At 26.0% G+C, this 14,841-nt stretch overlaps 1 protein-coding gene across 1 annotated transcript; it reads right to left on the reverse strand.

Moving 5' to 3' along the window:
* Positions 1 to 3,238: 3,238 nt before the first annotated feature.
* Positions 3,239 to 7,278, reverse strand: LOC135926755 (uncharacterized). Its single transcript, XM_065462687.1, has 5 exons — positions 6,903 to 7,278; positions 6,611 to 6,809; positions 3,824 to 3,923; positions 3,679 to 3,777; positions 3,239 to 3,634 (listed from the first exon to the last, which is right to left on the reverse strand). Exons 1-5 carry the CDS (start codon positions 7,276 to 7,278, stop codon positions 3,548 to 3,550), a joined length of 861 nt encoding a protein of 286 aa, XP_065318759.1. The 3' UTR covers positions 3,239 to 3,547.
* Positions 7,279 to 14,841: the final 7,563 nt, after the last annotated feature.

Raw genomic sequence — 14,841 nt, forward strand, 5'->3', positions numbered from 1 at the left:
AACTCGTTCTTGTTGGACAGGCTTGCAATTTCTTTCTCCCTGTTGGACAAGGAGTTTCAGAGATGATTATTATTTGACTAGAAATTTAGATAATTAATACGCCACTAAAATTTGAAAATAATAGGATAATTGCGCCAAGGAAAACTTGAAATCGAAATTAATTGATAAAATAACTTAGTAGAGGAATGTGATAAATAAATGTAATTAAATATATATATGAGATAGGATAAATATTACCAAATATAAATTAATATTAACAATAATATTTTTGAAAAATATAATCCGGCATCTGCATTTTTTGGCTGGGGGGGGGGGGGATTTATCCTCCAGCCCCCCCTCCCGCTGCGTACGCGCCTGAAAAATATTAATTTTTTAAATTCATTGTCATTCAATAACTAACGTTTAGTTCTCTGTAGCAGAGTCATGTTCTGATTCATATTCAATATTATCATTTTCTTTAAATTTTTTAATTAATTTTCCTGATGTCCAGATCTTTCGATTTCTATTTTCATAAGAATATTAACCCAAATCGACCTATTTCTTTCCAATGAAGAAGTAGAACTAGGAATTGTTAGCCTGTTAATGGGCGTGGGTATAGTTTAATCTATTAACTTGAGGTCGAAATTGATTGTTTCTTATGGAAATCCACATAGTTTGCCATTAAACATGCTGCTTTTGCTTCTAAATTAATTATATCACTTAAAATATTTTGGTCAACACCACCTTGTAAAATGGCTAATTCTTGAGTTATATCATATACTTCATTGAATTTACTACTAGTGAGATGCTCCTCTTGATATTGGGGATCCAAAAAATAAGCAACATTGTATTACATGTATTTATATCGTTTTTTTCTTTTTTAAACATATTTTTAATTTTATTTTCTTTCGATATTTTTAGAGTATTTGACCGTATTTGACCATGTCAAATCCGGTCAATTAATTAAATTTGACCGTAAATTGACCGACTTACTAACCCTGGAGACATGTAATAAGAGAAGTTTTAACTAAACCCGCCCTACCAATGTGTAAAATTTTTAACCCGCCCGTTGCAAACTTCTAATCCAACCATGGCCTATACAAATTATGAATAAAAAATTGGGTTCAATTATTCAACAATTATTTGTTGGATTATTTTATCAAAATTGAAAATACTCTCTAGGCCAGAAAGAATTAAAAAACTATCATATTGAATATAAATTTTATGATTTAACACATATGGAGTAAGAAATTAAAATTTAGGTGTAAATTAATAAACAAAATTAAATCTTATCCATTCCAATCCATTATATTTTATTAATTTTCGTTATATTTCAAAAAAATCATGGTTTTTAAAGACATAAAGTTAACTACGGAAAGAAAATTATCTAAATAATAAAAAACTATAAAATTTAAGCATTTAAAATATTCGATGTTTATTTGGATTTTGTATAAAAATAAAATTTTATAAATTCTCTTCAATACAAAATATAATTTTGTAAATAAATATGTAATACCTTGCCATGATGATTACTACGTTTTTTAAGATATAAATCTTGAATTTTTTTAAAAATAAATTACTGATTATTTTTCAAATTGACCACAAATTTTCCATCACGAATTAACTTGATACAAAATCAACAGATTTAATACACTGAATATTTGTTGTGGCGTCCAAGCTGCAGATTTTTTTTTGTTTACCTTAAGTATAATATTGTAGAATTTTATTTCGCCTACGCCGGGTTTTAGCGTGCTAAATACACATATATTCAATTGTTGCCGCACCGAATTATATCTGGGTTCATCGCACCAAATTAAACCAAGGTTATAACATCAATCTATTATCAACACCTGATAAAATTTGGAAATTTATACTTTCATCATATTTATGTTAAAATTATTTTTAGTCCAAACGATGGGAATAGAGATCGAACCTAAACAGTCTTTTATAAATTTGACAAGGTTCTATCTTAATTTTTTTTAAAAACGCTCTCCTGTAAATTGATTTGAGTGGAGTTAGAACAAATAATTAAGCAGCAATTGACCGTTTCCCTATGTGATTTGTATATGTTCAAAATTTATTAAAAAAGGATTTATTTTTTGTTTAAATTATTTTTTTATTGCAAATAACCAAGGAATATATACAAGACATATCCTTACTTGTACAGAGTATTTCAAGTTTTCCTCCAAGGTTGTCTTATTTATGAAATCAATCAAGCTTCAAAAATTAATTAGTTATACTTAAGCGCTATTTAAACAAATAAGTCTTTTAGAATTTGTTTATATCAATTTCTATTTTATCAAAAAGGGCAAAACTATATTAGTCTTTATTATTTTTACTTAAATATGATCCTAATTCATGAATATCTTTTTATACACATTCTGATTTCTTGAAACTAGAAAAAAAAATTATCTATGAAAATGATCAATATTATTCTATATATATCTAAAATAAGATAACGAAAATATAAAGATATATAAAAAACTATTAAAAACAAAAACATAAATAGTTCTTTTGCAAAAAAATAGGGGGGGGGGGGATAACAATATTTAAATGGTATATGGAATAAATGAGCCATTAATTAAATTTTTGTATTACCATATTTTATCCTAAATGTTTACTATTATTATATCATTTAATATTTAATTTATCGATATATAACATCTAACCTAAATAAAACAAGGCCGTAAGTGATAATTATCGTATTAATGTATTTTATAAATTTTAACATAAAATAAAATCTATATAAAGGTTTTCTTCATTCAGTAAATATATATAAAAAAAGTAAAATACATTATAGGCGATGCATAGGCATAAGCTTATTAGAAATCCGAATGCTATATACATATTATTTAATATAATCATTTTATTTAACGCTACAGTAATGACTATTTCTTATGACAACTTATCGGATAATTCTATTGAAAATTCACAAGTGAACCAATTTTCAAGGGATGATGAGCTTTTTAGGCTTCTGGAAGAAGAAACAGGTACCTCTTAAATAAATATCTTATAGTTAATTTTAACAATCTTCTATTAAAGATGATCACCTTGAGTCCGACCAAGATCAAAATTCAAAATCATATCTAGTTGATCAGCCTTTAAAAATAAGTATACTAAATACATTAAATACAATTTATTAGATAAATTTTATTATAAAATTTAAAAAAAAAATTGACTAACAAAGGTAACGATTTAACTTTACAAAAAAAGATTAACGATGAACACCATAATTTAAATAAGAAACGCAGATCAATTATTCAAAAAGAACGTTCAACTAGAAATGAACCAAAAATAACCCATAGCAGAAAAATATTTAGTCCCAAAATTAAGGCCCCATCAATTGTTATTATGAAGCGTGAGCATGCAGATTCCGACGAGGATAATTCAGAGATAGAGAGAGACCGGATTTCGAGAATTATTATCGCTAATCAATTCGGTTATAACATATCATAAAAAGTTCTATCTCATTTGTGTATTTATAAAATTATACTTATCCATTTTTGTGTACAATATCAAATTAACTTATCAATAAATATAAAGTCATTGGTATATGACTCGAGATATATTAAATTGATTCACAAGGCATTCTTTGGAAAAACAGATTGCATTGGGAATATTTTTTTCCTAGGCTCTCTTTCGTCCAATTGCATACCTAGAGATTAATTTATTGTTAGTATTACATAATCATTTATAAACCTCAGAAGAAATCGAAAGTGATTTAGTATTAGCTATTCTAAAATTGTAAGAACTCCAAAAATATTGTCCGATTGGTAATCTCCAACGATTTTTAAATGCCTGTTTAATTTTTATATATAAAAACATCATGTAATTTTTTTTTTACTTTAAAGTTTGCTTGCTGCATAGAAGGATATATTTTTGGTTTACATGGCATATGAGACAGATAATGATTGCATAGCACCAACGAATTGTTTTTATCAATCCTTTAAAAATAAATTCGTAATATACTACCACACCTCATTGATATCCGACCGCCCTTAATTTTAAGCTTATTAATTTTTAAATCAAAAATATTAATAAACTTTTTTAAAAAAAATTAAAATCTTAATATAAATATTAAGAATTTTATTTTTATAATTATATGTAAAGTATAAGTGTTTTATACTACGATAAGATCATCAAGATGATAGCCCAAGTCAGAGTTGTTAATAGCTACTTTTAAAAGTAGCGCGCTACCTCTATCGCTATTTGTCAAAAAAAGTAGCTCGCTATTAGAGCTACTTTTTAAGCTACATTTTATAAAAAAAATTTAGAAACAAATTTGTTCTATTTTTTGTATATAAAAATCATCATTTACAAATATTAAAATATAGTTAATTTTGATTATAAAAAATTTTATGTAATAAAAATAAATATTTATGGTAATTTGTTGCATTTTATAAGTTTTTACCTAGTGTTATGTGTCCAACTATCTACCGTGATACATATATATGATATATATGATTTCTGTGAAAACTACTATTAGAGCATTTTTCATCACTTTAAAGTTATCTGCTATTTTATTCATTAGTATCTGGCGACATAAAATTGTTGCACCAGGGGATAGAGTTTTAATCATCATGGTAAATGATAGATTATCAACAAAGGACATTGGCTGAACTGTATCAGTTATAAAATCAACAATAACTTTATCAGGCAATTTCTGAGAAATATTGGCATTTGGATTATTAATTAATTTGGTTTGATTTGAATTAGTCTTTTTGGATGTAGAGTCGCCTATACCAAAATTATTTAAATGTTTCTTCATTTCCTTAAAGCTATTGGTATGAAGAGTCTTATAAAATAAATACTATTAGAATGTAAAAATGACAATTTACCTTTTGGTGTTTCTTGAGGCTATAACTGGATTGATTTGAGGAAATATTTTTTTTACATTTTAAACAAATAAATTTGAAGCCAGTTTTGGTTTTTACATTTATTTAAAAAAATTTTTCAAATCTAGTGAATGGGAAATTTGTATTATAGCTATTAAGAACATTTTCTTCCCTGGTATTTTCCATTTCATTAATATCATTGTCTGAATCACTTTCAACGATTTGGATATCCATAGGCGATGACATTTTAAATTATTAACCCGTGATTTAGGTTTATAATACAAATGAATATATAAATTACAAATTAAAAATATAAATCACAAATTGAAAATATATTTCAATTTCAAAATTTAATAATAAATCATAAAAATAATGATATTATATTTAAATTTTTATGTTTATACTTACTTTCAAAAAAGTAGCGCGCTAAAAAGTTAAAATTACAAAAAAAGTAGCCGCTATTAGCTATAGCTACCAGAAAAGTTAGCACGCTACAAGTAGCTCGCTACTTTAACAACTCTGGCCCAAGTTAACGCCTGCTAATATTTTTAAGGATTATTATAACTTAATCAATTTATAACTTTTTTAAGATTTGTTTTCTTCAACTAGGGTAAGTTAAGGTCACAAATATCCACATTTGTGAGATTCCTTAACTCATAAGGGATGGAATTCTGGAAGAAATATAGCAAATCGATTAGCAATAAGTGCATTTTTTATTAGATATTCTACAGAAATACAAAAATACCGGAATTTTTGAGCCTACTCAAAATAGAGGACTTCTATAGATAACTAATTCAAAAAGGAGGATTCTATGAAAAATTATTTTAAAAAATCGACATGCCTCTTCAAAAACAGGATTGAAAATATTTCTACAATTGGGAACCAAGTTTCCATATTCAGGGACGAATCAAAATAAGTATTGGGCTTATACGAGATATGGTTATAAGAGCTTAAGCAGAAATTTTTGATCCTGATTGCTTAAATGTAGTTTCCAAATATCATAATGATATGGATCTGTATGATTACAAAAAGCCTAGGATGTATTTCCTTTATAAATAATATAATGAATGCTGATAGATATAAGATCACCAAAGTACCCATCATTTTAGTTATTAGAGCATAAAGTCATTTAATTACACCTTCCAGCAATACCAATTCTATTGAAACCGGTTTACCCAAAGAATTATTTGAAGAATAAATTGGAGTTAATATGCAACTAGATATTCCAGAATATGTTCCAAAATCTTATTAATTAATACAATGCCTTTAAGAATAGCCGCAGTTATAAAGTCAAAGGTGTCGCAGTTGTTCAAATAAAATAATATAACAATATATTTTAAGGAACGTGATTTTTGTTATTTTGTTTTTTTATATAAATCATCATTATAGGATTTCTTATTTTAAAATGAAAAAATAAATTATATTATCTGGAAGAAATTTTGTGATTATGAAATTTGAGATTGGGAGTTGGGATGAGCAGATATAAAAGTTAAACATAAATATATTTTTATATAGTTGAGCGACAATAAATTTTCAGAAAAGTAGGATGATGATAATTATGTATAGAGTTACAACTTTTAAATCATATATATTTTAATAATTTAAATATAATAATTTATATTAAATTTTATGCATTATATAGTGTAAATAAATTGGAAAAAAAAAATAGAACGTTGCTTATTTTTTAAAAATTTTGCTAAGCTTAAAAATAATATGAGTAGTCAGATATTAATTAGGTGGGGTAGAATTTAAATTTGGTAATAATGTATAATTATAAAATTGGAAAATGATTATACTCGAATTCTATCGTTATAGGGATAAAGGGAAAAGCTAAAGGTATGCTAAATCTAAAAGATTGATCGGCTAAATTTGCGCATTTATCGGATATTATTATATTGTCGGTAGAAGAGTTAGAATCTCTATAAGTGTAAATCGATTGCTTGCACAAGAGAATCTTATCCAATTCCAATAACTTAATATTTTTAACCATGATATCTAGTCAACATATGAAATTTTTTTTATAATTTATAATAAAAAAATATACCATTTAAAATGAAGCAAATTCTAATTATACAAAAATGTATTTACTAGATAAGTCATTGTTAAATTCATATGTGGAATTCAAAGATTTTCCGTTCAAGCTCCTTGAAATTCGATGTTTTTTAATCAAGGATTCGCTCCTTTTATGATATTTGCGTTTTCTTTTGCTCAGCAAATGAAGGTCGTACTGTTTGTTTGACTTATCATCCCCGTGAAAAATATTGCCAAGAATTACTGATATTTGACTTTTGGGCAATAAGTTTTGTTGCAACGGAATCCATGTCTCTCCATTTTCGTCAGCATGGGCATCCTGTAAATTTAACCAAAATGGGGTTGAGACATTTGACCATATGTCGTTGTTAAGAGGTCTTTTTCTTATGCGAACTGTTTTTATTTTAATCTGGGGTTTGTCATGCCTGAGCATTGTAAATACTATGTTTTTCTGGGTCTCCTTTTGCCTATTTATATTAATACTTGTATAATTATCCACACTCCTTCCATCCTTAAATTTTTGGTAAGATTTCTTTATTAACAATTTTGAACCATTTAAGAATATTGTTGGGTACGAATTTTTTGTAACTATAAAATTTTTATTAGGATATGAGGATACTTGTGTGATAAATTCGGGAGTTGATTGTGTAATATCTAAACTCATTTTCATTCCTTTAATATCGGCCTTGGTAAAATATGAAATCTTTCGGATAAAAGTAGTGTTTATGTATTTCTTCATTTTTATTGCAGTATATGCCAAATTTTTGTTAATAGAATTGTATGTTTTTGGTTGTTTTATATGATTTATTGGTTTTTTTAGTGTATTCTGAAAAATACGATTATTTTCATTATCATTAATGGTGGAAAATAAATTGATGTTGATATTTTCATTTATTAACATTGTTACATTGGGCAAATAATTATGATTATTTGTGAAATTTTTTTTGTCTAATTTAGCGATGTTATTTTTTTGAAAAATTTCTTTAGCATTTGAATATGAGCTGCTTGGACGGGTATCAGATTTAGAATATCCAGATTCGTCTAATCTTTTTAAATCATAAAGGTCTTCCTTGTTTTCTTGCGATACATCTTTCAACACTTCCACTAATTTATTACCGAAACCAGGGATTAGTGTGGGAGACTCTACATTATCTAATTATATTTTTTTAGTAAAGTCTATAAGATCATAACCTTAATAATTCCTAGAAGATTATATTTTTAGATTTATAGAAATTAACAGGTAAGAAATTAATTATGCGAATAAAACAGATTAATTAATAATATATAAAGATAGAGATGCACCGATACTTATCCATCAGTATTAATATCAGCGGATGCTTTCCATTTTAACCTATACCAGTGGCTCACGTAGTCAGGAATTTTCTTTGGAAGTGAGTAATTTTTAAAGTATTCAAAAAAAATATCTAAAATTTCATAAATTTATTAGGATTAGTAACTAAAAAAATATTGACAACTTCTAATATCTAAATTATCTGTAAAATTATCAATTCATGCACATAAATGCTATAAAATATAATATTTATGTAAAAATAAAAAAATATCAATTTTTTTAATGTTTAAAATATCTAAATTTATAATTATAGAAAAATGGCCAATTTCTAATATACAAATTAAATTCAAATATTTGACACAGTATGTTCTTAAGAAAAATAATGTAAAAATCGGCAAGTAAGTATTTAGAAAATATATGTCTCCTTTGTGAGTGAGATAATGTTTCTATAATATTGGTATTCTCAGGTATCATTTCCTATATACATTTACTCTTGAAGGTGAAAATGTTATTTATTTGAGCAAGTATACTAATGAACTCTTATATTTACATGGATTGCTTGTTAAATCAAGATCAAATAGTAGAATGTTAACGCCAATTTTTAAAAATTGATAAATTAATATTTTAACTAAATAAAATATTAAGAGATTTCGCCAAAAGGTTTGATCTCTTTTGACAAAATATTGAGGCTTATTAAATCAGTTAAATTGAGGTTTTAAACAATACTAAAAAATCTTTAATTTTTGCTATCAGATGAGGAGCTGAAGATGATAGGTTATAGATTAGGGTGCAACATATATCTACATCATAAATTTAAAGGGTATGGGGAAAGTATGATCCTAAATGCAGACATGGTCTAGATTCTTTATATTCTAAAGGGTTGTTCAATCACCAGAGAGCAATTCTTTTTTTTTAAATGAATGAATCAGGTTTGGTCAACTATTCAAATCTCCTGAAACCCATTCACTTATCCCTTTCTGATGGGAAAAGATCAGATTGCCTTACAAATAACTCTTGGTTTAGAGAGGAAAACATTTTATTTTGGATTCACCGTATCAGTTCTCCTTTAACCCAAACACAGATCCCATTAAAACAGCCGTAAGGACGAAAAATAGAATACCCCAATCCTTCAACTTTGCATTTCATCTCAATAGTTATATCTATCAATAGGTCCTTAGGGCCCCCTCGGCTATAATTTTTTTAAGATTTTAGGTAAAAATTTTAAAATCAATGTAGATCCTCTTTTAAAATGTTATAATCAACCTAAATTAATGTGTTTCGGCAACTTTCTTTCCTCGAATCTCAGTGAGGGTGACCTTTTTGTAAATTTGGGCGCCTCTTAGGGTAAAATGCCTCTCTTTAATTTTCGATACCTTTGGATATAATTAAGCGGGAGGCTTCATTACCTTCTATAACTCAATAGTAGGCCTTTAAAGTAACATAATGTAAAATATTGTCAAAAAATTTAAATGTTAATATCCGGAAATTACCATCACAGCATTTTTTTTATGTATAGCAAATTGATTAATTAATAAATAAGCAAATTTTCGAGCTGGGCCGAATACAGGTTTAGGAGGTATTAGTCTTGCAAATCTTCTTACTAAATATTTGATATTAATCAATAATTGTAATTAATATAAGTCAAAAGCTATCAAATATATTATAGATCTGGAAAAGTTGTTGTATGTGTGTGGGGGTGGGGGATTTGGTCATTTTTGATGTAAATTTCTCTCTTCATAAAAATGACACAAAATACAAATCAATTTTTGATTATAATTTTATTGACAAAATCTAATTTTATAACATTTTGTAAATTGGAAATTTTCGCAATATGAATATAATTTAACTTTAATTTAATTTTCCCTATAAGAAATATGATTACAGCATCATATAGTAATTTATTTCTAAAATAACAATTAGGAATTGCAGGATTGCAGAAAGATTGTGCGATACAATCCAGATCATCTTCAAAGGAGAGTATATAATTAGATGTTAATTAGGAAAGTCCTTTGCTTATCAACATCAATTTAAATTTGTTCTTTCTTTCTGCTAAATAGGATTTTTCTTATTTTATTTTTAACCTTTTTTACATCTCTTCATTTATTTAAACTTAAATACCTAAAAATTAAAAGTTTTTTTTATCCCACTTTTGTTTAGGCTTAAATAGTGTTGTAAACGAACGCGTTCAAAATGAACAAGGTGATGAACGGCGTTCCTTTTTTTTTGACGAACTTTGAACGTGAACGCGTTCTTTTCTTTGATGAGGCGTTCAATTTTACGTTCGTTCAATTTTAAAAACACTTTTTATTTTTATTTATTTGAAAAATTAATATTAATCCGCATTTTTTAACAAAAAAGTCTTATATTTTTATTTATTTGAAAAATTAATATTTAATCCAATTTTTTAACAAAAAAGTCTTATATTTTTTAATCAGCTGTTTTTACTTTTTCCTTTTTTATATTGCAATTAACGTACCATAGTGCTACTGCTAGAGATGATAAGATTAAAGTTTATTAATTTGAATATTTTATATTTTAATTTAATAGATTAGCATTTGCATGGATATAAATATTTCATCATCAGATTCTGAAAATCAAAATTCAATATTAGATGAATTAGAATTACCATGGCCCAAATATCAAAAATATTTCATTGTTTTAAAATCAATTCCGAGATATCCTTTTTTTTGAAGAGGAAGAAGAGAGCAGATTGGAGGATGATAACATAGCTTAATTTTTTGAAACAATGGATAAAACATTAATTGTTTTTAATAAATTCCCCCTTTTAAAAGAATTGTTTATCAAGTATAACACCGCAATCCCTTCATCTGCCCCTGTTGAGCGAGTTTTTAGTATAGCTAACGCTGTATTAACTGACAAGCGTTCATGCCTATCAGATGAAAATTTTGAAAAGCAATTATTATTAAAAATTAATAAGAAAATTTTTTTATAAATTTATTTTTTTATCGCTCTATTATATTGTATTTATAATTATATTATCAAAATAAAACTATTATTTTTCATCATGGCTAATATATTGTGTTGAAAAATATAAGGCATTTATTTATATTAAATTAAATTAAAAAAAAAATTTATCATAAAATTTTGAACGTATGAACGCGTTCATGAACTTGAACGTATGAACGCGTTCATGAACTTGAACGTATGAACGCGTTCATGAACTTGAACGCGTTCCTTGAATTTGAACGTGAACGTGAACGCGTTCGATTTTTGTCAATGAACGTTGAACGCGAACGCGTTCGATTTTTTTAAAAATGTTTACAGCACTAGGCTTAAATATATAAAAATTAAAAATTAATTGAAATAATGGGGCTTCGTTATCCAGGTCAGTTTGTGATCGGGTGAGAGTCATTAAGTATTTATATTAAACTTTAATTTTAATTTAATTAAACCACAAAAATAATCGAAAATAGACTTTTATAAATTGCTATTAATTACAACTATAAGAATTTTAAAACTCAAATTTAATTTTATAAATTTTATTGAACCACAAAAATAATAGTTTTTTATAAAACGCAATTAATTATAAAAATTTACAAACTAAAAATAAAATATAACCATAAAATTAATCCCTTTTATAGGGATAAATAAGGGCAATTATAAATTAAAATAAAATTGGCGCAAAGTTTAAAAAAAACGATTTTGAAAGTTGTGTTTTTTTTATCTTATATAATTGGGGATAAATTCAACCCCCCTATACCTTTCGGAACTATAATTATACCTCCAGATTCAGGACGATCTCCGGGGCCTAACTATCTAACTTATGATTAATGAATACCTTATTAAGGAATACAAAATTTAGAAAACATAAAAAGTAATATGTATTCATTTTAATGTAATAAATCTAAACAAAAGAAACTATTTTAATTTTTATGTGTATGTTAGAGTCAATGTGTTTTTTCTGGTAGTGGGTTAACTTTAAATAATTTTTTAAGCGCGTTTATTTAAATTTAAAAATCTGATTTTTCAGGAAATGTATTCCGTCATATTTGGAATACTTACCCTATGAATTTCAGGCAATTTTTTCATAAACTTTTAAACTTAATTATAATTTATATTCGATTTTCCATATATTTTTTATATAAATTATAAATGACTCAAAGGTTAACCTCAAAATTGTCTAAAATTCATAAGATAGGTATTCCAAACATAGTAGAATACATTTCTGGTAAAATCGAATTTTTAAATTTTTGAAAAAGAACTCAAAAAATGATTTAAAGTTGTAGAAATAACACATTGCCGGAAAAAACACATTGACGCTAACATATATAAGCTTAAACAAAAGATGAAAAAACTATTTTTAATTTTTTTTTTTAATTTTTAGGTATTTAAGTTTAAACAAAAGAAGGGACATAAAAAAAAACTAATTTAAAATAAGAGAAACCAACACTTTCTTTTTGGAAAGAAAGAACCTTTTATACCTGATTTTTTTTCATTTCGAGAATGTGTTGTTTCAAATATTTTTTTCGATTGCTTAATGATTTCACATTCATATAGTATAAATACCTTCTGAAAAAATATTCAAAACATCTTTCTTAATTTTTTCGATTTTCAATTTTTTAAAAAAATTTTATGGCAGAAAAAATTTTATCGGCTCCATCCAAGACCTGGCCCATTTTTTAAAAATAATTATATTTATTTTAAGTTAGCTAATAATGGCGATTTAAAATATTTGGTTTGAAAATATTTAAAAAAATAAAAATACGGCCCCGCCCGTGTTACGGACCGGGTTTAGGGGAGGGCCTACATGCCTCTGGTAAATATATTACATAAATTAACAATAGCCCCCCCCCCCCTTTCTTCAATATTTTATTTAAATACACAAAATATTTAAAAGCTTTGTCCTTAAAAATTTACAATTAATGATTTTATCAAATATTTATTAAAGAATTTTTACAATTCTCGGCCCAACTTGATACTTAGTATATTTATTCATTAATCCTATAGCTTATACACAAAAAAAATTGAGAGAAAATTTGATTTGATGATTACTTTCAGTTTTCTATTATGGTTTTTTACATTAAAATTTTTTTGACAATATTTAACATTATATAACTTTAAAGCCCTATATAGGCTAAATAAGGAAATTTCTTATCAACATTTGAAATTTCTTTAAGAAATACTTTTTTAAGGTGTCAACTAAATTCTTAGAATTTTTTGTAAAAAATTCTCTAGTACAACCTAATTTGTTAATATATTCTAATGCGAAATATATAGAGTTCAATAAGGCGTTTTCATCTGAAGGGAAGTTTTTTCAAGCCAGTTTGCCATTTATCTAAGCATAAAATCAGTGATTACTTAATTATGAAGAATTTTTAAAAATATTTCAATTATCTGCATTTTCTGTCGCTGAGGGGATCCCCCCCCCTCAGCACAAGCTACAAGTCTGAAGGTAAAAATCAACTTCAGAATTTTTAGAAAATCTTAATTAACGATACTTTATAAGTAATTTACTTTAAACTTCATAAATTTATTAAAGTTGTTAAATAAAAAGTGATAATATTGATGAATAATATCTTTGCTTTTTTAACCAAAATTTACTACAGTATTACTATTGGTATTGGACATCGGTATGTCCGATACTTGATAATCGATATCAGATAAAAAAATGAAGTAGTATCGGTTCATCTCTGATAAAAATGTATAAGCTTTTATATTAGAGTTATTTTTAAAAATCTAATCCTTTATTTCGATTATAAACAGGGAGCTAGAAAAGAATTTTAAATAAACTGATGGAATGAGATGGAATTTATAAAAAACAGGAACGAAACACTTTCACTTTTATAGGAACCGCAGAAGAGAAATAAAATATGTCATAAGTTTTCTGGTTTAAAACTCATCAAAAATCCTTTTTTCTATATTTTGCTTGTTTTTATTAAATTGTTAAATAACTTGAAACTCTTACATAAAGGCACTAGGTATTTAGGAATTTTCCCCTTTCTAAAATAATAAGTCGTGCTGCTATTATTACAACAATAAGTTGGACATACGGCTTGATGAATTTTAAAGCAGGCTAACATATGGGATGGAATGGGCAAAGGAATTAATAAGTCTGATTGAAATATGCTTGGGGAATATGTAATTTCTTGACCATATAAAATATCCGTCGAATTTGTATATTTATCTACTAATTCTATAGTTTTGGAAGTTGCAAAATCAATGATATGATGAAAAAATAAGGATACGGTTTTAGAGCTTACAGAATTATTGTAATTTAAAGAATTGTTTTCGACATTTAATGATGATATTTTCAAGGTCCTAAATTTTTTTTAATGTAAGCTGCTTTTATTATAAGTTTAAAATTTATACCTATCTTTTAAATAAGGACCAAATTTATAACTGAATAAGTTTGAAGTAGTAAGATCATTTTTAATGGTTTTATCAATAGTCTGCGGAAAACTCCTTGAATTGGAAATTCCCATAAGATTATACAAGGGTTGTTGAAAGGGAGGTTCTTTGGTAATTTTCTTAAAAATATTGATTTGTAGATGGCTATTATAGGATGACATATTATATAATGGTACCGGAATCAGATTATTTATATTTCTCCCAAGAGTTTCATTATAATCAATCATAGATTTATGACGATGCATATATTCCAGTACAAACAAAGTAGACATAGTAATTAAGCTTGTGTTTTTTTTATTGAATAATAATAAATATATCACTGATTACAAAGCGGTC

The sequence above is a fragment of the Gordionus sp. m RMFG-2023 genome, chromosome 1 (genome assembly GCF_954871325.1).
Source record: "Gordionus sp. m RMFG-2023 chromosome 1, tfGorSpeb1-WG-v2, whole genome shotgun sequence".
Taxonomy (NCBI): domain Eukaryota; kingdom Metazoa; phylum Nematomorpha; class Gordioida; order Chordodea; family Parachordodidae; genus Gordionus; species Gordionus sp. m RMFG-2023.

What these genes read in the sequence shown, in the direction of transcription:
- LOC135926755 (XM_065462687.1), bottom strand. Translation starts at nt 7,278, where the DNA reads ATGCTCAGGCATGACAAACCCCAGATTAAAATAAAAACAGTTCGCATA. An exon ending in CCTATAACGATAGAATTCGA is followed by an intron (nt 3,924 to 6,610) that starts GTATAATCATTT and finishes TTATTTTTAAAG; the next exon opens with GATTGATAAAAACAATTCGT. An exon ending in CACTTTCGATTTCTTCTGAG is followed by an intron (nt 3,635 to 3,678) that starts GTTTATAAATGA and finishes ATTAATCTCTAG; the next exon opens with GTATGCAATTGGACGAAAGA.